The sequence below is a fragment of the Tympanuchus pallidicinctus genome, unplaced genomic scaffold (assembly GCF_026119805.1).
Source record: "Tympanuchus pallidicinctus isolate F22 unplaced genomic scaffold, pur_lepc_1.0 scaffold2, whole genome shotgun sequence".
NCBI classification, from domain to species: Eukaryota; Metazoa; Chordata; class Aves; order Galliformes; family Phasianidae; genus Tympanuchus; species Tympanuchus pallidicinctus.
Genome location: NW_026294721.1, coordinates 38,426,581 through 38,453,958, shown reverse-complemented (window position 1 = coordinate 38,453,958; position 27,378 = coordinate 38,426,581). Strand labels below are relative to the sequence as shown.

The 27,378-nt window shown below is 39.0% G+C and overlaps 2 protein-coding genes across 7 annotated transcripts in view; one reads left to right on the top strand and one right to left on the bottom strand.

Moving 5' to 3' along the window:
* LOC128080616 (transmembrane protease serine 11A-like) overlaps positions 1-3,203 on the bottom strand; it is a 42,359-nt gene extending 39,156 nt beyond the window's left edge. Inside the window, 1 exon segment of the mRNA XM_052683000.1 lies at positions 452-3,203. The gene's annotated coding sequence lies outside the window, so the exon portion shown is untranslated.
* A 227-nt stretch (positions 3,204-3,430) lies between these two features.
* YTHDC1 (YTH N6-methyladenosine RNA binding protein C1) lies at positions 3,431-26,138 on the top strand. Of its 6 annotated transcripts, none has more exons than XM_052682990.1 (18): positions 3,431-3,570; positions 5,119-5,253; positions 7,397-7,498; positions 8,095-8,423; positions 8,552-8,906; positions 10,308-10,397; positions 10,914-10,967; positions 11,566-11,660; positions 14,714-14,822; positions 14,912-15,029; positions 16,164-16,248; positions 18,204-18,370; positions 20,872-20,954; positions 22,434-22,470; positions 22,560-22,599; positions 22,704-22,766; positions 24,291-24,425; positions 25,158-26,138. In XM_052682990.1, exons 1-18 carry the CDS (start codon positions 3,543-3,545, stop codon positions 25,380-25,382), a joined length of 2,250 nt encoding a protein of 749 aa, XP_052538950.1. In that variant the 5' UTR covers positions 3,431-3,542; the 3' UTR covers positions 25,383-26,138. The 6 variants fall into 6 exon arrangements, with proteins under 6 accessions (XP_052538950.1, XP_052538955.1, XP_052538951.1 ...); XM_052682995.1 differs by lacking the exon at positions 25,158-26,138 and adding an exon at positions 24,947-25,151; XM_052682991.1 differs by lacking the exon at positions 10,914-10,967.
* Positions 26,139-27,378: the final 1,240 nt, after the last annotated feature.

Here is a 27,378-nt window from a genome sequence, read left to right as displayed (position 1 = left end):
CCTAGATCCACATCTGAGCTAGAACTTAGATTATTCTCAGTCACCACTGACACTCCTCACAAGCAGCCCGTCTTTAATGAACAATTTAAAGATATCCATCAACCACTACTTGCAAAAAGACAAGAACAGACTAATACAGAGGTTTTAGGAAAGCCATTTAAAGGGAGAACTTCCAGTCAGAGGGTCTCTCAATTCAGTTCTGAAGCACTCTCTGCAGACACTACGGGAATTCTACATTCCTTTTAGATCAGGTTTAGGCAATGCAATTAACTGTCCCTTAAACTAAAAGGCTGCGCACCAAATCTCTGGCACAGCGAGAGCTAAAAGGAATCCCACTACCAAGCTTAGAAGCCCTTTTTTCCTCCCATCTCCTTCTGGATTTGGTATATTGTAGCTGTGGATTTCCACATAGGTTACAAACTGTTTCACTGCATCAAGGAGCAGCTCTTACCATACAATTCTTGCACAAATGCCCATCAATAACAGAACTGCAAAACGGCTAAGGCTGGAAGGGATTTCTGGAGATAGTTAATCTTGCCCTCCCACGCAAAAGTGAGACTTAGAAGAAGTGATTTCAACCTCAAGTAAGGTTCCAGCTGCTGTCCTCATCAGTAGATTTTTACTTTTTCTAAACATACTACGTGAAGATACTAACTGTAATTTAACTTTGTGCCACACTATAGGGATGAAACCCAGCAAGAGGCTACACCTGGCTGTCAAGCATGGCCTTCTCCTAGGTCGCCTTAAAGCATCTGCAAGATTCAAAGAGAAGTATACTGCCATGAACTGCAGCTCCTTCTGAATAACTGTCCTTCCAGTTAACTCACATCAATGGCATCACCTAGTGGAAGGCACACAGCTTGACAGGCTTTTTGGTTGGTTCTCTCAAACTTCTTTCCAAAAATCTAACCTAAAGGAGGCAATAAATCAATATCACAAGGTAGCCACTGGTAAACAAAAAGGCAAGCATTGCTCAGGAATAACACAGGCTAAGTAAACCTGTTGTGTGCATTCCAGCTGCTGAATGGCACTCCAAAAGCTGCTTACCCAACTGAAGTGACAGGAACATATGCCTACCAAAATTGCTTTTCAGTCTATGATTGAAGAACAGAGGAGTTTAGTGTCAAAAAAACTTGGTAGGGTAAAATCCTGAATATATCAGGAAGCATAATTTCACAGAAAGGATAAACACTCACAGATGAGTAAATGTCAAAACAGTTCACCAAAGCAGCAACAGTCTTTACTCAGATAAGAAAGCCACTACAAAGTCAAAATGCATTTACCTTCCTATCTCCTGTAAGAATCACAGGAGTTTTCCCCCCCCCCTTCTTCACCTCATTCTAGTTTATAATAATTCACTGGAAAAGTATTACAGCTTTACAGTGATGTTTTCATCCTCCTTTTGGGCTTTGCTATGATACCTTCGAAACAAGTAGGATGATACTGACAAGCAACACTCACATTTTTTACTCTAACCTTCATCACTAGAATGGAAACATGCTCCCTCACAACATTCTAGGTCAGCTAACCAAAGGGTGTTGGGCTGACCAGATGTTTGTTACCAAAGCCCCACTCTGTAAGGGCAAGCACACACATCAAAAATCCCAAGCAAGGCATCCTGAAACTACACTGCTCTTGTAGGAGGAAGTCATGGCAGCAAGAAGACTGCTGCATCCATCAGATGACACTAGCAAAAACCTACAGTCTGAGAAGAAGAATTGCCAGTGTATAGCAGCTGTCACCACATAGCACAACCTTTCCCAAGGAGCAGAATAGTCTGGTAGAACTTCTGTAACATGAACAAGATAGCTAATAAATACATAATCTAATAAAATACTCAGGTGCCTCCATCACCTCACAAGCTACCAAGAAAGTGAAATTCAGGCACTAACTGTTTTCACTCACTGGTTAGGAAAACACACACCAATCCTAAGTTTTTTTAAAAGACAACACAGCTTGATAAAACATGTTTATTCTATACATAGAATCACAGAATGGCCTGGGTTGAAAAGGACTACAATGATAATCTGGTTTCAACATCCCTGCTATGTGCAGGGTTGCCAACCACCAGACCAGACGGCTTAGAGCCACATCCAGCCTGGCCTTGAATGCCTCCAGGGATGGGGTATCCACAACTTCCTTGGGCAACCTGTCCCAGTGTGTCATCACTTTCTGTGCGAAAAACTTACTCCTAATACCTAACCAGAACCTCCCCTGTCTCTTAAAACCATTAAGAAACCAAGCTTAAAATCATTCCCCCTTGTCCTATAACTACCCACTCTCATAAACAGCCGCACCCCCTTCTGTTTATACGCTCCTTTCAAGTACTGAAAGATGATTATGAGGTCTCCCCTCCCTGGAGCCATCTCTTCTCTAACCTAAACAAGCCCAGTTCCCTCAACCTTTCCTCATAGGAAAGGTGCTCCAGCCCTCTGATCATCTTAGCGGCCCTCCTCCAGACCTGCTCCAAGAGCTCTAAGCCCTATACTGGAGGCCTCAGGCCCAGATGCTGTACTCCAGATGGGGCCTCACAAAAGCTGAGTAGAGGGTGACAATCACCTCTCCCTACCTACTGGCCAGCCCCTTTTTTAATGCAGCTCAGAACAGTTGGTCTTCCGGGCTGCAAGTACACACTGCTGGCTCACATCCAGATTCCCATCCACCAGGACCCCTAAGGCCATCTCTGCAGGGCTGCTCTCAAGGAGATCTTCCCTCAGTTTGTATAAATACCTGCAATTGCCCTGACCCAAGTGCAACGCCTTGCATTTGGCCTTATTGAGCCTCATTAGATTTTTCATGGGCCTACTTCTCCAGCCTGTCCAGGTCCCTCTGGATGTTTTCCCTTCCTTTTAATGTATTGACTACACTGCTCAGTATCATAAACAGAGTTATTACAAAACAAGCTGAATGCTACTGTAAGAAAGAAAAACAGCCAGAAAACAACTAGCTCAGCTTGAGGAAAAAAAAAAAATAATAATAAAAAAAAAAAATACAAAGCCACAGGCAGACTTCCCTCAGACCCACAAGCCATTTACACATCTGAGAAAAATCTGGGGAAGCCCAATTCCCAGCAGTAGAGAAAGCCACAACTGCTATATCCTACTAAGGAGCCACAAGAACTCCACCACTTCAGGCGCCCACCACAGAAATGCAAAAACACCAGACATGGGCCTCCCCCGAAACTAAGAAAGCAAGGCCGTCTCTTCCACCTCTATACCCCTCTTCTACTCTTCTTTCCTACTTTACAGCTCGCTTGCTAACAGAAAAAACCACTAAAGCCACAAACACAACTAAAGCAGAACAAACTACAGGCACCCATTCCGTCGAACTCCCCTAAAAACGTCAGGACTACGCATGCGCACACTGCCTTTCTCCCACAGCGCATGCGCAACCGAGCGCCGCTTTCTTCCCGCCCACCTGCGGCGGCCGCAGCTCAGTGCGTAAACAAAGCGGTGCATGCTGGGGGGCGGGAATTGTTACGCGCTGGGAGAAGGTGCCTCCATCTTAAGCGCTGAGCGCGTCGCGGTGGCGGCGGCAGCGGGATGGCGGCGGACAGCAGGGAGGAGAAAGGTACCTGGAGCTTCGGGTGGCGGCTGGGCGCCGGGTTTAGGGGAGCGGTTCGGGAGCTTGTCCGTTGCCTGAGCCATCCGCCCTTCGCGAGGCCTGCTCGGTTGGTGGCGTTGGGCCTTCGCCCTGGGAGCGTCCATGAGAAGAGCGGGGGGGGCAGGAGGTGCTCGCTGGGGCCGGCTCGAGGATGTGGCACGGGCCCTCTGTGCGGGCAGGCACTTTGGGGGGCAGCGAGATGCTGGAGGTGACGGGGCCCAACTGGGGCGAGGTGACTGGGGGGGGAGTGGGGCACAGGGCAGAGAGCTGAGCCTTGCTCACTGGGGTGGGCGCTTCCGGAGGCGTCCGGTTTGCTGCAGTTATACTGGCAACCACGGCCATATTTCTTTTCTGGGGGGTTTTCTGTCAAGAGCTACGGTCGTTTCAGTAAGCAGAAACTGACATTAGGTGCTTTTAATTGCATTCCTTTGATACTTTCCAATGGTTTTACTGCTTTATGGAGCTGCTGAAGGTTACTAGGCCCTGTGGGTAAATACACTTGAAATCAGTTTTTTTTCCAGGGCAATGTATATTCTGAACGTTTAAAACTTCCTGTGCGGAAGCTTAAGTGATCTGCACGGTGCCTGGGATACTATCTGTTACATACATCGTTCCTCACTAAATTGGCCTTAAAGAAGTTAAAGCGTAATTCAGATGTAGGAGATTGCTGGCTGGTGGCTAGCGCAGATTATAGGCAGTTTTCTGAAAAAGGATCACACGTGGTGTGGGGTGGTTTGCATCATTTTGTATTTCTGTGGAATATACATTTCCCATAAACCTTCTTGCAGGCTGTCAAATGTCTTTGGCCATATCTCAGAATGGTGAAAGTTTGCTACATTTAACACTTACTGTGAAACCAGATCATGTTTAAAATTCCTACTAGATTTTGTTAGAGCTGACAACTAAAAGTATTTCTGATGTTTGATTCTTACCTTTATTATTTTAAAACTAGAGAGGTTAGATATAATTGACCGTTTTGAAACAGACTTGAGCTGTGATCTGTCATTGTAGTAAAGCAGTGAAATTGAAGTATTTACTATTGACTTTCTAAATTTCAACTCCTATAACCATGTTTTCCAGCTAGGCTTGCCCTTTTTTGTTGTTAGGATGTTTTTTCTTTCTTTATTTTTTTTAATCAGTGATAGTGATAAAATCATGAGTAACAGACAAGAAGCTTTTTTGTTTTGTGTTTTAATTTGCTTTTCAGTTTTCTACCCTCAGAAAGGACTGATTCTAACTTAATAGTAAATATTAATGCACATTTGTTTGTAACTGAATTTGTTTCTGCTGTAAATGTGATATTATTTTTATACTCTTTTTAAGAGAGAAATGCTATTTAACTGCTTAGGGAAAGTGAAAATAAACATCACTGACCCTTTCAGTTTTAAATTGCCTGGTCTTATCCCCTCTGTTTGCCGATTCAGATTCTTGTTTGGACCCTTCCTTGAATAGATCTAACTCTTTTGGCCAGCAGAGGAAAAACACTCTCCCCAGGTTACTTTCCTGCTGTTTCAGGTGAGTTAAATTTGTTCATGGAGGGATCCAACACATCCCGGAGTCAACATAAGATGAGTTGCAGGAGAGCCCAGTTGGGAGTGTCTGTAGTGAAATGGACCCATGTGGACCTTCCCCCTTCAGCAGAGATGAACTGTAAGAAATCTGTCCCTCTATTGTTTTTCTGTTTCTTTTTTTGTGCTTTTCCTGATGCTTATCTTGATCTCTCTGAGATAATTTAGCTATCTGATTGAACGCTGACAGTGACAGTGGAGTGAGTGGAATTGTGTTATGAAAGGCATTTGGGCAGCATACCTGATGTAGGTGACGGGTAGGAGCTGTGTGGTCGCACTGCCCTTTTTGCATCAGCAGGCTGCTAAATACATCTGGAAATTTCTTAGGAGTCAAATGCATCGCAGAAAGGGTGGGGAAACCTTTCCTTCTCTCCTTGGGGTACTTCTTTAGGGTTCTGACTATAAATCAAGCCTACCTAATCCTGAAAGCACTTATCAGAGAGTCTGCATCAGACTTGCTTAATCCATTACATTTTTATTATTTTTTCACTTGTTTTGGAAGCAGCTGATAGGCAAATTTTTTAACACTTCTGCATGCAGCTTCAGTGGGTAGGTTAATTATCTTTTACACAAGTATGCTGTTGCCTCCCTAAAACAGAAATGAGGCTGAGTTTCAGTATTTATGATCTGCGATGGGTGATACATTTAAGTCTAGTACACCTATTTTTCACTAGTCTCTGGTAATAAAATCATATGTTGTGAACTTGCCTGGTCTTTTGTGGGGAACGTGATGCAATCCAGGAAATTGCAAACCTTGTTTAGCAGTTGCACAGCTATCAGCCTGTCCCTTAAATTTCTGATCATCAATGGCAAGAATATTGTATGTGGATGTATACTATCTGCAAGCATAAAGGTCTGCTCCTCAGAGAATTATAATGTAACTTTGCATTACCTTTGAATGTCCTTTTCATGCTGCTGCTGAAAAACTTAACCTTCTCTGTGCACCACTTCCTTTGCATCATCAACAGCAGCTGTGCAGTTCAGTGACCACTTCTACATTCCCTTGTCACAGAAGTGCTAGGAGGGAAGCTAGCATATGGTGATTCCGGTGTATATAGAAGAGAGGAGCTTATAAAAGTCAATTTCCTTTCTGGTGTGGGTTATCTTTTTTCTAATACTGAGCTGTAAAACTTATCTTGCGTTACAGCTCAAGGTTTTGGTGTAAAGAAGTCCAACTTGGAGTGACTTTCTTTACTGTTTTATTCCAGTTCAGTCCTGCACAAGAATCCTGGCCGTCCATCTGCTTTTGTTTTCTAAAGCAGAAAATAAAATCACTGGCAGCAATGAAGAATTAAAGAGCTCAAAATTTTAGGAAGTAGGAGAAATTATATGAGACTGCAAAGTTAATACTTTCTCTGTTATTCTCCTTTTATGTGCTAGGGCTTAGTCCAGTCTTATTTTGAATGTGATTAGAGTAATGATTTGCTGTCTCCCATCCCAGGAATCCTTTTACCGGAATCACCACGTATCCCCTCTGGTTTCACTCAAAGTGAAACAGCTGGAAGCAGTGATAAGTTTTAAAAGTTGTGTGACAAGTGTGGTCATTTACTGCTTCTAGCATGAATTTTCTTTTTTTTTTCTTTCCGTGTTGATCAAAGTGAATTAGTTGCAGAGTTGTTTTAGAGCAACTCAGAATTAATTTTACAGCAAATTTGTCTTTCCACTTCTTCAGTGGGATGACCTAGCTTACGTTCTTTCTGTTGATTTATCTTGCCCTTTTTTGGCTTCTTCCTTAGAGGTATATCACAAAATTCCCTTCCTAACATGGCAATGAGAACAATAATATTAGTACAGAAGTGTGAGAATAATTTAAGCTGCAAGATCTTCAGAATTTGGAGCAGAAAGGTCCCTCCACTTCGCTGATGGCACTCAGACTATATCCCAATCTCTTGCTGTTTTGTTTTTTTATTATTATTATTATTTTTCAAATTTTGTACTGGCTTATTTATTAAGCTTCCATTTATAGGTCGGCTTTCCTGCAAAGTATAGTGTGAGGAGCCAAGCTGGACCTTATTCAGGGATTTAAATGCATCCCGTGGCATGTTTTAATTCTTCTATTGGTTTTACTCAATCCGTGCATCAAGCAAAATTTTGGAAAGAACAAAATTGAGAGAACTTTAATTTTTGCTGTGTGGTAAATCTGTAAAGGAAATGTTCTGTTTTCTAAATAGTAGTTTTACTGTAGTTTGTGTCTTCAGACTGTAATTATTCTTTTTTGTTTTCAGATGGTGAACTAAATGTTCTGGATGACATTTTAACTGATGCTCCTGACCAAGATGATGAGTTATATAACCCGGACAGTGAGCAAGATAAAAGTGAGAAAAAGGGTAGGTGACTTTTGTAGTGGATGCTTTAAGTAAAAGGTGTAAAAAGAAAAAAAATTGTCTGTATTACTAGGGTTAAGTCTTTGTAACAGATTTTAGAACCTGATTCAAAGAGTTAAGGAGTAAATGTCTTCCAAGGGGGTCTACTCTTTCACCTCATCTTCCAAACAAGCTTTAACTTGGTTACCTTTTGCCTTAGAAGTAATTGTGGAGGCTGCATTGTCATGAGTGTATTTGCTGTTGGAAAAGTCTGTACTGTTTGCTTTAATGAAGTGAAATGGAGCCAGGGGGCCCACAAGTCTTGTTCTAGCTCAGTTGTTAATATGCTTTAGGCCAATATCATAAGCATTTGCTTAATGTTCCGATGTATGATGTTTGGAAAACACCTATCGAAACCTAAGGGATTAGTTGCTCTTTTAAAGTGTTATGCAAATTTTACAGCATCAGCTGTTCCAAACAAGCCTTTCTAAATGTTGTTACTGAACTTACAACTGAGTGTAACAGGGCATTTACCAAAAGTACAGAAAGCAGGAGTCTCTGTAGAGGTTCAGGTTTGCTATACAAAATAACTTTGAGCTTGATATCTCTTCTTATTTAAGGATCAAAAAGAAAAAGTGACAGGTTGGAAAACGTTGAAAGCAAGAGACAAAAGCCTTCTGTGCATTCATCGAGGCAGATGATGCCAAAGCCTCCTAGTTCATCAGTTAGCAATAACAAGAGAATAGTGACTACAAAAGGAAAGCCAGTATCAGAATACAAGAATGAGGAGTACCAGAGGTCTGATAGAAACAGACGCCCAGATGGTGATCGAAAAACACGCGTGTCAAGCAGTTCCAGGGATCCTTATAAAGGACAACCAGAAAAGACTTGTCTGAGGAAGAGGGATATTGACAGAAGGGCAAAGTCTTCCACACCAGATGGTTCAGAGGTATTAAATGTTCTTGCTGCCTTATAAATAAAACGACTGAGACTTTTATAAGGCACGTTCTCTTAGGACTGTGTGTGCATCCTAACAATGTTATGTGACCACTGATTCACTTTTTCTTTAAACATCAGAGAATGAGACATGATGTGGATAGAAGACCAAGCAGATCCAGCCATTCTTCTAAAGAAGAGGTTAACTCTGAGGAATATTGTTCAGACCATGAGACTGGTAGCAGTGGTTCTTCGGAACAAGGCAATACAGAAAATGAGGAGGAAGGAATGGAAGAAGAAGATGATGATGAAGGGGAGGAAGATGAAGAGGTGGAAGAAGATGGGGAAGAGGATGAAGAAGAGTATGAACAGGATGAGAGAGATCAGAAGGAAGGAAATGACTATGACACACGAAGTGAAGCCAGCGATTCTGATTCTGAATCTGCCTCTTTCACAGACGGGTCAGTCAGATCTGCTTCTGGTTCAGATGAATCAGGTAGGTAGCATTTAACATCCTGATCTGAAACACCTTGCCATTGAGAATTTAGCTAACTGTAGGATACGGTTTAATGAACGTGTGTAAAGTAATCTTCAGCAACACGAGTCAATAAGATATTAATATTGAAATATTGTAGGGAAAGAAGAATCCTACTGGGAAGTGATTTCTCATTATACTAGCACTTGCAGGTACCAGGACTTCTATGCTGAAGATTCATATTCTTGATTGCTTGGACCTTGTTGCCCAGTGCTTTGAGATGTTAGTGTTTCTCGTAGTTAGTAGTTTCTTAGTTAACATTTTCTCATGGCTTAATTTCCCATGCAATTCATCTTACTGGGGATAAGCTATTATATATTCATGTAGATGAGTGACCAGGTAAACTGGTGCAGTCAAAGCACTGTCTTCATCAGAGAAAAGATGATGTTAGGTAGTTGAGCAATGTCTGCCTTCTATACAGCAAGTTTGAGCGTAAGTGGAAATTATTAGCTATTAAGACAAACTTGGAATAGAAGTTTTGAGCAAAAACTAGAAACAAATGCTTCTCAGTTGTTTAGTGTAACTGGTGCTGAGTTACAGATAGGAAATGTTAACAACTTAAGTACTGCATTGTTTGGAGGATTTCAGGTTCACACAAACCTGCTTTCTGAGTATTCTCTGAACATTCTTCCCCTAGTTGTTTCTATACATGCAGACAAAGAATTTGGATCAAGTAAGCCTTGAGAAAGGTCATCTCTATTGTAATTGCTGTACAGTGGAGAAACTTCAGTACAGTTCAGATTTTTCTTAGAAAAAGCTTACTGCATTGTTGAATTTCCTCTTGTTTAGCTTCTTGATCTAAAGTCTTCACAGGCAGTCCTCCTGCTTAACATCTGTGTTTTGATTCAGCTTTGTTATTTGGAATTATCAAACAGAGGAGTATAACCTAAAGACAAGTAAATATGTAATAGTTGCTCTGAAAAGGTCTGTAGTATACCCCTTTTTTGGAGTGCAACTAACTGTGTGCTACAGTGTTTTGTTTTCATACTTCCTGACATTTTGTTAAGCTTTGAGCAAGCAAGTCCATGTCACTGTCAAGAGTTTGTGCTCTGTAAATTTTGCTGAAGGCTGAAGAGAAGAACTAAACAACCCTTACTAGAACACCTAGGAGATTAATTCTGTCTTTCAACTTTGCATGCAATTTCTGGGTTGGTGGCATTTGTCTTTTCTTGTGAATGTAAAGCTTTTGCACATGCAAAAGAAGCAAATGCTGCTTTGGAAGCAGCAACTAGGATTTTAATGTGTAAGCTAAGTGCTAACTTCACCATTATGAATATTTGCCTATTTTGATACTTTGCATCTAAATTTTGCTTGTTGCATAATGATTAAAATGTTGCTATTCTTTGGTATCTTTTTCTTTAGATGAGAAAAAGAAAGAAAGGAAGAGAGCTAGAGGTATCTCTCCAATTGTCTTTGATAGAAGTGGAAGTTCTGCATCCGAATCCTATGCAGGTATTCTTTCCTTTTATCGCTTGTTGTCCTGACTTGCATCAAGTCTTAATGAGTAGTCTGAAATAAATGTAACTGGCTGTAGAGATTTATGGGGTATGTAGCTTTGTATAATTTAATATTGACTTCTAGCATGTTGTGTGTGGGTACCTTTCGGGGAGGTGGGGGGAGGATGTGGGCTTTCTTGTTACTTTAATGCTATTCTGTTGCTTAAGTGGAATTTTCACTTTTTTTTAAAACTTGGAAGATGATGATTCAGTGACTAGTTTTCTGAGTAGGAAACTGTTCAAATACTATTTTAAAAAACAAACCCAAACCAAACAACCCAAAACCAACCAAACAATTAAAACGAACAAACAAACACTCGTGCACATGGAACAGTATCTTTTTGTGTGTGTGGGTGCGCGCCAGAAAGCATAATTTGTCATGAATGAAAATTGTATGTGACAAGGCTGTAGAAATTGTTTATTATCTCTATTAAGGCTCAATCTGAACAAAATGTACTTTGGCTAAACACAGGTTCAGAAAAGAAGCATGAGAAATTATCATCTTCCGTTCGTGCTGTCCAAAAAGGTATCATTTAAATTTGAATTTTTAATGCATGCTCCACAGCAAGCCATTGTCTCTGTTCATTAAATTATGTGTAAAGAGTAATGTTCCGATATAAAGCATTTTGAGCCCGTAACGGTGAGCATAGTGAGTAAATCTTGAGCTAATTTTGCATGTGTTGAGAATGTAATGCAAAAAATTTCAGCCTTTTTTCCTCCTCACAGAAGCATCAAAGCAAAAAAAGTGCTTCCATGTAAAAAGAGAACTGTATCAGTAATATCTGTTGGAGGATTAATGTTGATGTGTATGTTTCCTGATATTCATTCAGGAAGTCTCAAGGAAGGAAATAAGTCCTATATATCGGAACATCACTGAATCCTGCTAATTTTAGTTTTTTCTTTATTTGAATATCTTAAGTTTTAGTTTGATTTCCCTTGGCGTTTTTTACTATACAGCTTAGATTTCAAATTTGAAGTTGGGTGGTTGACTGTTTTGATACATAGGTAGGAATTGGGTGGGATACAGTCTATTTCAAAGGAGGCAAATAACTATCTATACTTACAGCAACATTTTTGAAAACTGAATTTTTACAGTTGAACTTACTTTACACTTTTTTTTTCAGACCAAACAAGTAAACTTAAATACATTCTCCAAGATGCAAGATTTTTTCTCATCAAGAGTAATAACCATGAAAATGTTTCACTTGCTAAAGCTAAGGTATGTTAATTTTTCTTGAAACTGATCACTTTGAGTATATTCAGACACAGCTTACTGTAAAAAAGCATACTGGTTGTATGGGAACTGCTGAGTCACGGCCTGAACCTCTGATTGATCACCTGAGGCGAGCCATGAGTCAGCCAGAGGAGCACAGCTGAAGGCAATTCACCTGTGCTGCCGGAAGGGGTGGAGCCAGGCTGCACCCCTCCTAGACCTATTTAAGAGCTGGCTGCCAGTGGGGAAGGATCTCTTCTGGAGTTCTGCTCTGCTGGTGTTTTGTGGGTGAGTCCAGGATAGGGGTAAGCTTTCTATTTATTCTCTTTTGTTATCATAGTCTACTTTGCCTAACTCTCTTGTTTATTTTGTGATTATAACATCTTAATATTCTTTGATTATACACTGGTACATGCATGCTTTTTTTCTTTACTCAGATCATGGTAGAGGTGATGATGAAAGCTAATGCTCCCTGATTCTTTAGGGTTAGCAAATTTGCTTCCACTGTAACCCAGAGAAGTTTTTAGGTCATCCGTTACTGTTCTAATAAAATTAAAAAGGGGCATTAAGCCATGAGTGAATGAAGGCTGGAGTTTAATCTGATTCTGAAAATGTTGAGGGAACAGTAACCACTGGATAGCTGGTTCAGGAAATTTTTGAAAGCTATCTCCTTTGCTTGGGGCTTCTCTGAGGTACTTTAGCCTTATGGTATTTTCTGAGTGAATCTACGATGTTCTTCTGATCACTTTAAGTTGTGACCAGTTGTGAAATACAGCGGATATATGCAATGTTGTCATTTTTCCTTATGAGACATTAAGTTCTAGTTATTGAAAAGAGTTTAGAATACTCCTTGTAATTAGTGCATTGAATTTGTTTCATGTGTTCTGGAAAATGATTTTGTCTTTTTTGAAAAGCTGTTTTTATTTAAAAAAAAAAAAAAGAAAAGTTACTGTAGTAACTGTTACTAGAATATGGTTTAGGGCAAGTGGTTCTTGAAAAAAATCCAGCACTGTGGGTCTCCTGGTTCTGTTAATTTTGAGGCAGCTTTCCATTTTCAGTGCTATGGTACTTTGCAATTTTCACTTTGTGTTATATCTTTATCTGTGATCAAATGAGTTTTGTACATGGTACAGGATAGTCTGTGAGAATGTGGGATCTCTGGTGATGCTGAGCTTTTGGAATCTGTAGTGTGCAGATAGATTTTTGTCTGGGCACAGCATTGTTGTGAAGTTGCTGATAGAAATAGTTTGGAGGGGTGAGCTGCCACCCTGGCTGCTGCTTCCTTAAGGGCAGAAGTTCATTGAGTGGAATTGTACATGTGTTCCTTATTGGAGCATAGGGCTTCTTGTTTCTATGGGTTTCCTCCATGAAATCTTGGCAGTGTGATATTACCTGCTGTTCTGTCTGTATCCATCGCCTGCTGTAAAGGCAGAACAGAAAGGATGTGTAAGTATTTAATGTTGTGTGATTCACAGCATTTTTAAGTTGACTTTTGTGTAGCCAGTGTAAGAAGTTGCTCTGTCTCACAGTATGATTTCACAAACAAACCTAAAACAATGAGTATCTGACTAAAAGTGAGTAAGAAAATGAATAATTTTTTGGTGACTATTCCAATGAATTGACTTGTCATAAAGTCAGATGAACAGTAATTGAGCACAGTGTAGGACATAAAAACATGTTACTCTCTGTCCTTTCTTTTTGTTGAAGATCAGTTTCTTTATCTACAGAAAATATTCTGAGGCTGAAGCTTGAGCATATTAAGCAAGCATAAGCTTCTCTTCTGAACTTGTTCTGAGAAATCAAATGGGGAGCTGATGTTGCGGAACATTAGTGCAGCAAAATGGCTATTTTACAGTTCAGTTGTCTAAAAGCAGGTTGAGGGCTTTTCTGCACATGGCTGCACAAATGTCTGGTTGAAGGTAAAAGGTAGGAATTAGCCAGTGAAGATGTTGGATGCTGAACAAACTATTTTGAATTGTGTTGCTAGTTTGAAGTGTTGGTGTGGTGTCTTTGATATCTGTGCATTTGCCAAATGAACTTCAAAGCCTGCAAGATCTTTGCTAATCTATCATGCCAACGGGGTCATTCAAGTCTGCCTGTCCACCTTTTGTTTATAGAAGTGTTTCTGAATCTAGTGCCTCCTGTTTATTTCCATGGAAACAACCTCTGAGCACAATAGTACTATTTGATAGAGCAAATGCTCAGCTGAAAAATCTTGTTTTTTCAGCACAGTCACAGCCATTAGCTATGCATTTTCACCACCAATGAACAGGAGCCTGCATGCTGTTTTCATCCAGGTCTGTGCCAGCAGAGGTGACCTGCTGTTGCCACTGCTGAAATGCATCACCCACCACCTCAGTGTGCTCATGGCCACTGTTTGGTTTCTGTCAATGTTCAGCAAGCGTTGTTGAATGTCAAAGAGCATCATTTTTTGTGCATGGAGAAATTTATAACAAACCTTAGCTTCCTATACTCTTCTGTGTCAGACACTATTTTGTCAGACTGTCCCTTTGCTGCCTTGTTGCACAGCAGCAAAATGTGGTGGGAATATTCAGTCTCTGTTGCCGTAACACCATCATCCACCTCTGATGTTGTGGGTCAGTATCATAAAATAGGAAGCATTGCTTTTGAAGCATTGTTCATAGATGCTGCTTTTGTTCCCCCTAATATATGTTGTCTTGGAAAAAAAAAAAAAAGGGGGCAAAAAACATGGACTCCCAAAGTTACTTAACACACAACTTAAAAATCCTGAAGACAGACGTAATCATCAACTGTTGTAATTACAAATGAAACCTTATAAGTGGTCAATGCATCTACATTGTTCAAAAAAGACGAGGCAACTTTTTTCCGAAGGTTTTATCATGAGACAGGCTAAAAGTGTTTTCTGAAAGAACTAATGTTAAAAATACCTTTTTTTTTTTTATTATTATCTTTTTTTATCTCTGAACGCTAGCTTGGTCTTGTTTTCTTCGCCTAAGCTATGTACTTGAAATCTTCTGTCAGCTGAACCACTTGACATTAACTCTTCTGGTGGTGGGTTGGGGATTGTTTTGTTTTAGGGAGTATGGTCAACCCTTCCAGTGAATGAAAAGAAACTTAATGCTGCATTTAGATCAGCGAGGAGTGTCATTTTGATATTTTCTGTAAGAGAGAGTGGCAAATTCCAAGGTAAGGGAGATGAGCTTTTAGTAAGGTAAGTGAAAGTGACATTTTGTGTGGTAGCTTTTCTGTCGTTAAAATTGATGTGAAATCCCTAGGATTTGCAAGACTGTCTTCAGAATCCCATCATGGAGGATCACCTATACACTGGGTGTTGCCTGCAGGAATGAATGCAAAAATGTTGGGAGGTGTCTTTAAAATTGACTGGATTTGTAGGTAAATAATTGTTCATTTATGCTTCTGTTTATTAACAATATGCTACTATCATTTATTTATGATAGTAAATAGATGTATTTTCCATCCTTCATGTACCCATGCCCTGTGTTGTTGAGCGTGGTACTCAGATCTGTACCTGATGTACAAATATTTTTTTGTTGTCCGTTAACTAGCTTAGAGATTTTTAACACTTGAGTATTTTCTTTTAGTAAACTCTAGCCCTGGAACTAGGAAAGTATATTGTGAAGTTCTTAATGAGAAACAACTGATCGCTTGATAGACAGCTGTGACAAACAGCCATCCTTGCAGAATGCTTTTTCCTGTGTTCATCTCATGTATGTCATCTGGCTGAAGAAGGGAAATGCTAGTGTTCAAAAATAAGTTAAGATGCTTGCATTGCATATAGGGTGTGAGCAATATGTTCATTGCTATAATCGAGTAAAACAGAAAAAGTTACAAGTCTGAAGAAAACAAGCTGTATTGGTCCCATAAGTCTTACTGCACAATTGCATGAGCTCTGGTGCTGGCAGAAAGAAAAAATGTGGAGGAATTTTCACTTGTAATTATGGGAAAATTGAGGTTGGAAAGAACCTTGGGAAGTTACCTACTATAATGTCAAAGATATTTTAGCTTGAGAGTAAGATCGTAGAATCATAGAATGGCCTGGATTGAAAAGGACCACAGTGATCACCTAATTTCAACCCCCTGCTATGTGCAGGGTCGCCAACCACCAGACCAGGCTGCCCAGAGCCACCATCCAGCCTGGCCTTGAATGCCTCCAGGGATGGGGCGTCCTGGATTTTATTTCAGTGACACTGTTGTATGAAGATACTGTGTCTCATACAGACTGGTCAGCATATTCAGATTGTACTTGTTATTGCACAATCTCAATATTTTATAAAGACAAGCATTTCTTTAATGAGATGGACTTATTCCAGTATTAAATAGGCTGTCATGGGATGGACTATAATATGTGAAATCTTGAATTCTTCTGGTACTAATACATTCATTCAGAGACATGCCACTACGAAGGTTAACAGAATTGTTCATTATGCTATGTTTTATTGTTCGAGTTATTTTTTGAAAGTAAAAATATGAGAGCAAAACTGTAAATAATACCACTTGCATATTTAGGCGTGAATTGCCGTTCACTAAGTCTGCTCATCTGACCAATCCTTGGAACGAACATAAGCCGGTCAAGATTGGACGTGATGGACAGGTTTGTTAATGCTGTTTTTTGTTTTGGTTTGTTTTTTGTTTAATTTGCATCTTCTCGTGCTTGCTTAGTTTGTACATATAGAAGATATGGAATCTGTTTAGATCACTTACTCGTCGTTAGAGTACTGTGACAAAGGCATTCATGTCATTGCTAATGCTGTTAGGGAAGAAGGAAGAAGAAGACCAAAGTATGCTGATGTTCTTCTTTGTGATAAACATGTTTGATGCTTCAGAAGTGATATTTTGAGACTGAAATGTAATATGTCATGAATTGTATGGTGTGTAAACCTGTATAGCATCAGTTTTTTTTAAAGAACCAGTTCTGATATTTCCAGCTGTATTCTTCATTGTGTTTTTCCTTTCTCCTGTTTATCTTAGGGCATAGTCTCTAGCGTAGTAAAGCATGTGCTAGTAAATGGTAGCGAGTTGGGTTTTTTGTCTTGTCAGACATAATAGAGTGCAGGCATGTTGCTGCTGGAATTGAGTAACCTTGATTTTAAAATAATGGGTTCTGCTTTCCAGAGGCAAGATGGGAGTTATGTACTCACCCATACTGAGTGGGAAAATGTATACTTCATGTGTTGTTGTTGGGTTTTCTGTTTTTGTTTTTTTTCCTCATAGATACATTTACGTTGTTAGGTAGTAGAAGTAAAATAGTATCTTCTGTCTTGTTCAAATTTAGTGGGTTTTAAAAAATACATATATTTCCATTAACGTTTTTCTTAAATGATCAAGGTAAAATACATGTATCTATCTAATGTTTTATGCACTTTGCTACAGAGTTGCAATCTAGATGTGAGTTTTTAATTTTTCATACTACTGTTGTACTGTTAGGTACTGAACAAACATCTGATGTTTGCTTTTCTAGCTTTTCAACTTGGGTTATTTCTTGAAGTTGTTGTCATTTATCTGTCTACATTTTGTTTAACCCCCAGTGGATCTCTATTCTGAGGATGTGTACTCTTACCCTTAGAACTCATGTGAGATTTTTATATCTACAGCGTACTTCCCAGGACGCTCCCCAGGCCTGTTAGTCACCAGGCTGAAGAAAACGCTTTCTTCAGTTGTTTTGCAGTTGTTTCCTGCTATCTTCGTTTAATAGCCCCAGGTTTTTATACCAGAAGAAGTGGTCAACAAGTTTCTTTCCCTCTCCTCCAAGTAACTCAGTGTCACTCTCCTCTTGTAGCTATTGTCCTCCATATCCCAAAGATTTCTCCTTTTTTCTTAGTCTGAACAGTGACAACCTGTTCAGTCATTCAGTATAAGGATTGTTCTACTTCTGCAGTTATCCACATCACATTCTTTGAAGTTTTTCCAGCTCTTCTGTCCCTGTACCACTGCCTTTATTTTTCTTTTTGTAAAGATGAAGGGATCAGAACTGCACCCCAGGAGTAGGTGGAACATGAACTTCCAGTGTGGTATAATGATTTTAATGATTTTCTTGTTCTCTCTTCTTTTCCTAATAATCCTGACGTGTGATTTGCTTGTTCTGACTGCCAGGTGTTGATCTAGTACTTTTCATGGATCTGTCGATCACTGACTGACTAACTCTTTTTTGAGTGGTAATAATCAATTTTATCAGGCCGTGGATTTTTATGTGAAGCTAGGATGGATTTTTCTCCTTCTACATGTGTTGCTTTTCTGACTGTAATAGGTGATCATTTTCTTTATGGTGAAATACAGTCCTCTGATATTGTAGTAAAACAGTGGTATGGCCTGAATGCCTAATGGGGAGATAAGGTTGCCCTGGGAGTTGGACTTTCTTAATAAAAATTTTTAGTTTAAGAGTGGAAGGTAATGTAAGTGAATGTTGCTTTGTCTCTGATGATGCTGAGGTCTAAGCTTGTTTTGTTCTTAGGGGATTTTTTTGTTTTAAATATGTATTGTTTATGTAATTGAGGAGAGTTTTTCTTATCTTGGTTTATAAATCGCTACTGAACTTCTAACTAATTGTAGGAAATTGAGCCGGAATGCGGAACCCAGCTTTGTCTTCTGTTCCCTCCTGATGAAAGTATTGACTTGTATCAACTCATTCATAAAATGAGGCACAAGAGAAGAATGCACTCACAGCCCCGATCAAGAGGACGACCATCTCGTCGCGACCCCGTTCGGGACGTGGGAAGGTTAGAAACGTTCTTTGGACTGATAATAGGCACATGTATCAGAATAACGTGATGGAGGAATGTGATTCGTCAAAGCTTTCCCTGCGATAAAGAAGAGAGAAAATCCTCAAATCAAGCTGCATGGACAAGTTTGTGGCTTCATTGAGGATTTCACATGATTTCCCGGTCTGTCATTATTCAAGAGGAGAATGGGGATCTTTGTTTTTGCAGAAAAAAAAAAGCTCTTAAAGTGCTGTCTAGTTTAGACCAGATAATTTATTGAGATAATGCAATGTGTAACACTAGCTGTAGGTAAGCTTGGCATTATTATGAGGAGGGTAGATGGAGAGAAGGATATATTTATATGCCAAAAATGTGTTAATATCTTGTAAAAGCCTTTTCTTTCAGGTGTGTCTCTGGATAAGCCTTATCAATTATGGGACTTTTATAAGGATCACTGATAATTTTTCAGAAGATGCCGCCTCATTTTGAGGATAAAATATTTAATTTATTTTGATATTCAAGAGGAGGAGCATTATTGGGACTGTTTCAAATTGTGTCACCGTGCTGTGTTAACCCCATTGCCAGATATTCTCTAACATGTAACCACTGAATTCACACATCTTGCTGAGCTTCTGAAAACAATAGGTTCTTTCCAAAAGGGATCGAGTGGCCCTTGGAGACCCGGCAACAAACCAACAGGCTGTTGCTGTGTCTGTATATACAACCTTTCCAGATGCTGGCAGTACCTGTGGACTTAAAGTATTTTTAGAGGATCGACATGGTTATTGATCACTGCTATATGAACTTAACATCATTTTCCAGGATAAAAGGGGGTGTAACTTGTTACAGAATTGGAGAAGTCTTTGCAAAGAACTGATATTAGCCCTTCTGCCAAACACCTTTTCCCTGTGTAGCCACTTTGCATACAGACTGATGTATGATTTGGGCTGAAACCTTTGGTTACGTTTCCTCTTTGTGGAAACATCCTGTGGTAGGTACAGATACCTAACAAGAGTCCCCATTTCCTTGATCTTTAAAAAAAAAAAAAAAAAAGGACACTGTAACGAGTAGGTAGGAGGAAACCTGGCAGCGTCCCCTTATTTTTGGCTTTAAAGGACTGAACACCAAGATGGCTTGTGAAGTTAAGCTAAGAGGTTTCCAGTGCAATAAAGTATATACAAGTGAAGGTTTTGCAATGGACTGCAAACTATACATATAACAGCACCACACCTTCTCATGCCTGCCAGGGCCTCCATTTATGTATGTGGCTTACAGCTAAAAGTCAGTAGTTGGACTACTATATGAACTGTTTCTATCATATTTTATACCGGTCGTAAATGCACTCTCAAAACTACAAGAAAGCGGTATGTTTATTCTTTACACCAGCTTTTGTTTTTCTTGATCTGATTTTACTGTAGATGCAACTGTTTTGGTTTTTGGGCTTTTTGCTCGTAGAAGAGAAGATTAGTAACTGGGTATAGTGGGCTTTAAAAACTGAAATTGGGAAGGGGGAGGAGAAATGGCTCTTCATGAAGAGAAAGCTTGTTGCCTAGCAAGCAAGTTGCACAGTAATTAAGCATTACAAGAAACTATCCATTTCCTGTCTTTGTTGTAAGTGATTTTATTGCTCGTTGGGGGAGGGGAGAGAGGGGTATGTAGCTGATTCGTTTAGAAACGCTTCTGTGTTAGCATTGGAGTCTCCCATTAGTGTTTATGTTCCTTGACAAAGCAGCATTAGCAGCCAGTTTTTGGTTCTGTATTAAACAGTGACTGGAATTTAACTGTTTCATGAAGAAGCTTCCTCCCTGAGAATAAGATTCTCAGGTAACAGTTCTCTTACAGAAAAGGTGGCTTGTGTAGAAGAGAGCCCTAATTGTTTTAATTAGGGAGCTTAAGTGTTCTTGAGCTTCCTGTTCCAGTGGCACTGATGCATTACTGGTAAATTGGTTAGATCAGAAGTCGTTAGAAATATTATTGGCCTGCCTAGCTAAACAAGCTACAGTAAAGGAAGCCATTTCACAAATAATGTACGGTTTTATTTAAAATGTACAAAAATAAGCCCTCTCACACCATAGCTGGCGAATATAGTAATATTAGTGCCTTTTGACTGTAATTATATGCTTTACCATTTATTTTAACTGGACTTAGAAGTGTAAATTCTGTTGTCCAACAGACTAATTCAGAATATAGAATGGAACGTATGTTCAAGCATGAGTCTAAGTTCTGTTTTCAGATGAAATTGTTACCTTTTGTTTGTTACAGAGGTACCAGTGGGTAGAGTTCCTTTCCTAACTACTGAAGCACCTGTAGCCAGAAAGTAAAATAGGAAGGGGTATTTAATTTGATTGTTGTTCTTGATTACTTGAGATCATACTTAAGCTGTGGAATGTTTTGAATCAGATGGAATTCAGAATGGTTAAACGGAGATTCTGGGCAGCTCAAGATATTCCTTTGAGGTATTCTGCTGTTCTGAATGCTCCAAACAACCTTGTTTAATCTCTGATATCTAATTTATGTAGGCGTCGACCAGAAGATTATGATATTCATAACAGCAGGAAGAAACCAAGGATTGACTATCCCCCTGAGTTTCACCAAAGACCAGGTTAATATCTTACTGTGAAGATTTCTGTGCGCCAGTTCACGAGTGTTTCCTAGTGCATCCTTAAAATTCTAAATGTGTCGTTCTAATGTGACTGGGATTAAAAAAAAAAAAAAAAAAACTTTTGTCCTAAGTGCTGCTTTTGGGTTTAATCCACCTCTTGCAGAATTCCTGTGGCACTAACTTTACTGGTTTGAGTGAGAAATAAGTTGTTCTGTACTGTGCCCTTGTAAGAATCTCACAACTGTATAAATTCTTATGCATGATTCCCTTCAACTTTTAAATATGGTTAGTTGAAATGTCTACCCATCACTAGAAATAGTTTAAGCTACTTGTCAATGCAGTAATTGTCAAATTAAAATGTTTATCAGAAATTTCCAGCTGAAAAAGTGAGCTGAAGTTGCCTGAGTAGCAGGTTTATTAGATCACATGTTCAGTTGTATTTTCAGATAGATTTTTTTTTTTTTTCTTTTACGTGCTTGACGTGAGGAAGGGAAAATAAACTTTTACTGCCTTTTATGAGAGGGTCAAATCATGAATGTGGGAAAGCAATTTTGTTACTTTCCGGAAAAGTGTTTGCAATGGTAGTAGAACAGTAATATAATTATGCAATGGTAATATTGCAGATTTTTATTTTTCTGAAAGCAAATATTAAAAAATGGTCAGTTGTAATTGCATAATCTTGCTTCACTGCTATTGGGAATATATATCCCACTATTTCAGTAGTGGATCTCTAAATCTTTCCTAAGAATCTGCTTTTATCAGTTTGACTGCAAGTTTAGTATTTTTTGGAGAAAAAGAAAAAGTGTTGTTGCTTCCTAGCTTTTCAACACCATTATTTAGGGTTCAGAACAAAAATGTAAAATCTAATGAAACTCAAAGGCATTATTTAATTAGCAATATAAGCGTGCCTGGTGTTTTGCACTATTTTGTGTAGCTGTAAAAAGTCCCCATTCTAAACTGTTCTTTATCCTATGAGGCTTTTCCAGGTGGTTTTACCTTGTTTGTTTTTTAATTTTCTGTATAACTGTTTGTTCAAGACCTATTAGGAAATTGGTCTTACAAATTGCTGGGAATAGTAGGATTCTACTGAGTGCGTAGTTGTTAAGTAGCTGTGGCCACTTAACAACTGTGGTGATTGTCTGGGGACAGTACTCCTCAAGCTTGTGGGCATTCCCAGTTTATTTGAATAAAATTCCATGTCTTTGTTTGCATAGGTTGTACTGTGTGCAAGTTCCTATGCGTGTATATATATATATATATATATATAATATATGTAATATACAATTTTTGTTACTATGTTATGCTACTTTGTATTGTCTACAAGAAATTGTAAGTTTTCTATAGTTATGTTGAAACTGAATACAATGGGTGTTACCCTATAATTTAAAATTTGCTAGCTGGAGAATAGATTCTAATTAGTGTGTATTTAAAGATTAATATCATGAAATGATAAATTAATACTGCTTGATGTTTGAACAGGGTATATAAAGGATCCCAGGTATCCTGAAGTAGACAGGTAAGGTGTGTTCATGCTACTCTTATGTCCTGGTAACTTGTCCGAATGGATAACGTGAATTTAGTTCTGCAAATTTTTATTCCCAACAGACGATTTTCAGGAGTTCGACGAGATGTGTTTTTAAATGGGGTAAGTCTGTGCATGCTGATGTCGGGGGAAGTTCCTGTATTCAGCTTTCGGCAGTTCTGAAGAACTCCTGTCACAAATATTAATATCCCTATCTTTCATTTTAGTCCTACAATGATTACGTGAGGGAATTCCACAACATGGGACCACCACCACCATGGCAAGGAATGGTTTGTGTCTTATTCAACTTTGCCTTTTTCTGCAAAGCATGGCTTTTCTGTACCCTGCTATAGAAGCCTAGTGCATCCAATCTGTGCTCAACCCTTCCCTTTTTCTAAAATGTAGCTCTGCTGTAAATGCTGTAATTTATATCAGCTATTTGTATTTTTACTTTGCTCTCAGTAGTAGTCTGTCATTCTAGTCAGTAGTACAGCAGTGAGAATATGACTAATCTTGAACCTGCAGGGAGCTCTAAGCTTAGAGGAGACAACAGCCCCTTCTTTTAGCCCACGCAAGAGGATGCAACAAAATTTTATGTTCAACTAAAGATTTGTAGTAATGGGTTTTCTTTCAGACAGTAAGTGTTTCAGAACTGGTCTTGCTGCATAGGATCATGGCATGTTGAGGTGTTACACAGTGGCTTGCTTTCGGTTAGGGCAGTGAAGCATGTGGAAAAATAGCTGAGCACACTGAACAGCATGATGAAAATAAAACATACTGCACTAAAATGCATTTCTTTCCCTGTCCAGGTGAGCATATATGTGAATACATGTACTTGCAGTTATGTACATTGAAATTAATTACTTAAGTACTTAAATTCAGCTTCGGTTTCTTCATCTAGTGAGGAAAAAGTCATTTTGACTAGTTACTTTGTTATGACCTAGAGTGAGGGTCATGATTTTGTGTAGCTGTAACAAGTCTTCTGGCTCTTGTGTATATTGTGGAAGCAAAAGGATTTGCGGTACGTGGAGATACCTCTTGTTTTTGCTCATCTGAGACACAGCTCTGACTTCTTATTATAACTGAAAGAAATGAACAAAGTTGTTAGACTCGGGTTAGTTTATCAAGCACAACTAAACCTCCAGATTTTCCTGTCATTTTTCCCTTTCCATTAAGCATGCTGCATAAATATCGTAAAAGCCAGTGCTTCCACCTGTTTGTTTTGTGAACAGGAGTGCAAGCCAAGATGCTTCAGTAATATCTGAAAGAAATGAATTGATTGATTAAAGAAGTGGAGTAAAACAGCGAATAGATGCCTTGTTTTAAATATTAATAATAATATAATCAACTAGCATTTTGTTGAATAGTTTGCCTTGCAGAGTAAGCTTATTCATGTAAAACAGTACGTATGTGTAGCCATGGCACTGAAAAGAATCTGAGAATAATTTACTAGTTTGGACAAAAGATTTATGGATTGTTATTTAAAAAAAAAAATAAATTATAGTTAACAGAATTAAGTAACAAAAGTTTACTTACAGTATCATCTTAAGGTAGATATGGGAAGAAGTTGTGTTTTGGATCTGGGCAGGATGTTCCCTGAACTTCTGAAAAATCAGTGGTAGAGCAATAATAAAGCATGCGTGCTTCATGAGAAATAACCTGTTACATCTGATCACAGCCTAATAATTGTGTATTTGGATGTTTGTATTTCCACCTGAATGAAAGTAACCTCTGCTGTGTATTCCCTGTGCTACATTTTGTGTACATACCTTTGTTTTGGAACATTAAACAGACTGCCTTTAACTTTCTTGTAGCCACCGTATCCAGGTATGGAGCAGCCACCACACCATCCTTACTATCAGCACCATGCACCTCCACCTCAAGCTCACCCTCCATACTCAGGACATCATCCTGTACCACATGAAGCAAGATATAGAGACAAACGAGTAGTAAGTGTCCAAAAAGACAAGGGAAGGCAAGTCTGCAGTTTAGGTTAGAAATGGGAGGAGTTTGGGGTACAGATGTAGGTAGCCTACCCTGAAACATGTTGACTTGGACAATACAGATCTTAAAAATACAGTTTTCTTTTGAAAGATACCTAGTCAAATTATATGAGTTATTTTCAGTATTGTTGAAAAGCTTCTCTTCTAGGTCACGTAGAAGTGAAACATTACCAGAATGTGGTATTAAACTGACATGTCTGCTTAAAATTGGCATACAGTTGTCTAGTGTGAACTCCTTGTTGAAGCTCAGTTTGAATAAGGATGTAGCCTTCTATAATTGCATGCTGTCATGCACAAAAAGAAACTTTTCTGTTAATGGAGAGTTCTATAACTCTTTAAGGCACATCAAAAACTAGAGTAGATGGTTGAAAAGTTTTGATTGTTGAGCTGTCCTCAAAAGCTGTTTAGCTTTCAGATCTCCTGCTGGTATCTGACATTTGAACCTCATTTTACTCCATGCACACTAGAAACACAGACGTATGGTGCTGCCCTGAAGATGACAGAAGAAACTTGTACTGATGGATGCATGTTTTCAGTTGATTTTTTTGGTGGTTGTTTTGTTTTCAATTATTACTTCTATATTGGGCTTTCCGAAGAGTTACAGCCAGTCCTGTGGATAAGGACAGGGAGGGAATTTTCATCTGGCAAAGAAAATAAACAGCTGTCCTTTCATCACAGCACGACTATGACATGAGGGTAGACGACTTTCTTCGCCGCACACAAGCAGTTGTCAGCGGTCGGAGAAGCAGGCCTCGAGAGAGGGATCGAGAGCGGGAACGGGACCGGCCTAGAGATAATAGAAGAGACAGAGAACGTGACAGAGGCCGTGATAGGGAAAGGGAGAGAGAGAGGATTTGTGACCGGGACAGAGACAGAGGAGAAAGAGGTAGATACCGAAGATAATCTGTTTAGAACCAGTACTCACTTGAAACAAAAAGAGCTTGTATTTTTTTGTGTGTTTACAAGTAGTACGTTTTATTTTCAGCTCTCTACTTAAAGTTCATTGTGTAGAAAGATTTATAATGACCCTCTTTATTCCAAGCATGCAGTGAACTGTGAACTGGAAAAACTCAGTTTGGCCAAAACTAAATACACAAAGCTGACACTTGACAATTCTATTGGAGCAGAATGGAAAACAGTCAAGAATGTACATACTGATTCTCAGTGAGTGTTCATCTACTTAGTAACTTCATTCTAGGTTTTTGAATACTGATGGAAAACTGCCATATATATATATATATATTTTTTTTTTTGCTTTGATGTTTTCTTCCTGTAGTTTCACATGGTTCTGTGGGAGAATGCTGCTATCAAGTATGCAAATATTAAGAATGATTTTTGACTGACTGGCGGTGCCATAGCAGCTTTCTTCTTTTCTTCTTGTTTTTAACTGTCTGTAAAGTCAAGTGTTTTTTCAGTCTTCAGTAATGAAAGCAATATTAAAAAGACAATATTGATATCTAATTTTTAACCTTTTTTTAAAAAAAAAAATCTGCCCGTGTTCAGTAACATTTTGGTCAATTATCTTGTCTAGTCTCCTTCCAAAATGTACACATTGCTTGGAATGTTCACAACCTGCGTGTGTGGAACAGGAAATATTGCTGTACTCTACATTGCTACCATTTCTTTTTTTATATAAAAATAAATTGGTAACTGTTGAAATGGTTGATGCTCCAGACTGAGTTTCTTGATCTTCTAAGCTTGCCAGCTTTCCTAGAATGTGGCTGTTCCAGGAAAGTATTGAGAAAATTGTTTAAAGGTAAATGCAGTAAGTGAAATTGATCAAGAAACGTGAAGCAAAAAGGTAACTGCTTTTTCTGTTTCCTCAGTGAGGTAGTTGATTAATGCAACTCATGCAGCTAATCAAAGTTAAGGTCCGACACTTCTAACTTAAAATGATCTCCATGCTATCAACTGGCTGTTCTCAGCCACAATCGTATCTCTCCCGTATCTTCCTTGTACAGATTACTGCATCACTTGTTATTTCTTTTAAATAGAAACTATTTCAATCTAAATGCTAACGGTATAGAACTGCGAAGAAAGATAAAAGTTATAGAGGACATTGCTCAGTTTCTGCATCAGTTTTCTAGTTCTCAAAACCTGCATTTGTAGCACTGCCTTAGTGGGCTTATTAATAACCTTTATTTTTTGTCTTCTGATTTAATTGTCAAGTTATAGCACACTCTTTGTAGTCCTCCCGCTCTGCAGCACAGTATACTTGAGCTGTTTTAACAGAACTGCAATATAGGATTTGCCAGAGTCGCGATTGTGGAAACAGATGCTTTTTTAGAACTGACAGTGTTTTAGGCTTTGTGTATTTCAGTCTATGCTTGTATAGTAAACATGAGTAAAAAGTGTGACCTCCACGTAGAAATGTTCTTTAAATGCCTCAAGAAGTGTAACATGTTAAACTCCCTCAAAACTGTGAACTGAGAGATGTGCAGTAGAATTAGATTGGGCTGTCAAATTGAGCGTGCTTATTGTGGCCAGTTTGAGATGAGCACCACAGACCACCTATATTCTCTTGAGATATTTCATTGCTTCATTTGGAAATAATGGCTGCTGCAGGTTTGTTTGTTTGTTTGTTTTGTTTTTAAGCTTGACTTAAATTCAGTGCTTGATGAGCCAAATTGCTCTGAGTAAGTAGGAGTCTGGCAGAGGGCTGCAAAGATAATAAAGGGCCTGGAGCATCTCCCATATGAGGAAAGGCTGAGTCATCTGCTCAGCCTGGGGAAAACTGAAGGGGGATCTGATTGATGTTTATAAATATCTGAAAGGAGCGGAGAGGCAAACTGATGAGGTCAGGCTATTCTCAGTGTTGTGTAGCGATAGTACAAGGAGCAATGGCTTAAAACTTGAATGTAGGGAGTTCCATACAAACATGCAGAATAACTTTTCCTGT

Coding starts and splice junctions, on each gene's coding strand:
- YTHDC1 (XM_052682990.1), top strand. CDS start 3,543: ATGGCGGCGGACAGCAGGGAGGAGAAAG. Junction 7,499..8,094: donor AGATAAAAGTGAGAAAAAGG/GTAGGTGACTTT, acceptor TTCTTATTTAAG/GATCAAAAAGAAAAAGTGAC. Junction 22,600..22,703: donor GAGATGTGTTTTTAAATGGG/GTAAGTCTGTGC, acceptor CTTTCATTTTAG/TCCTACAATGATTACGTGAG.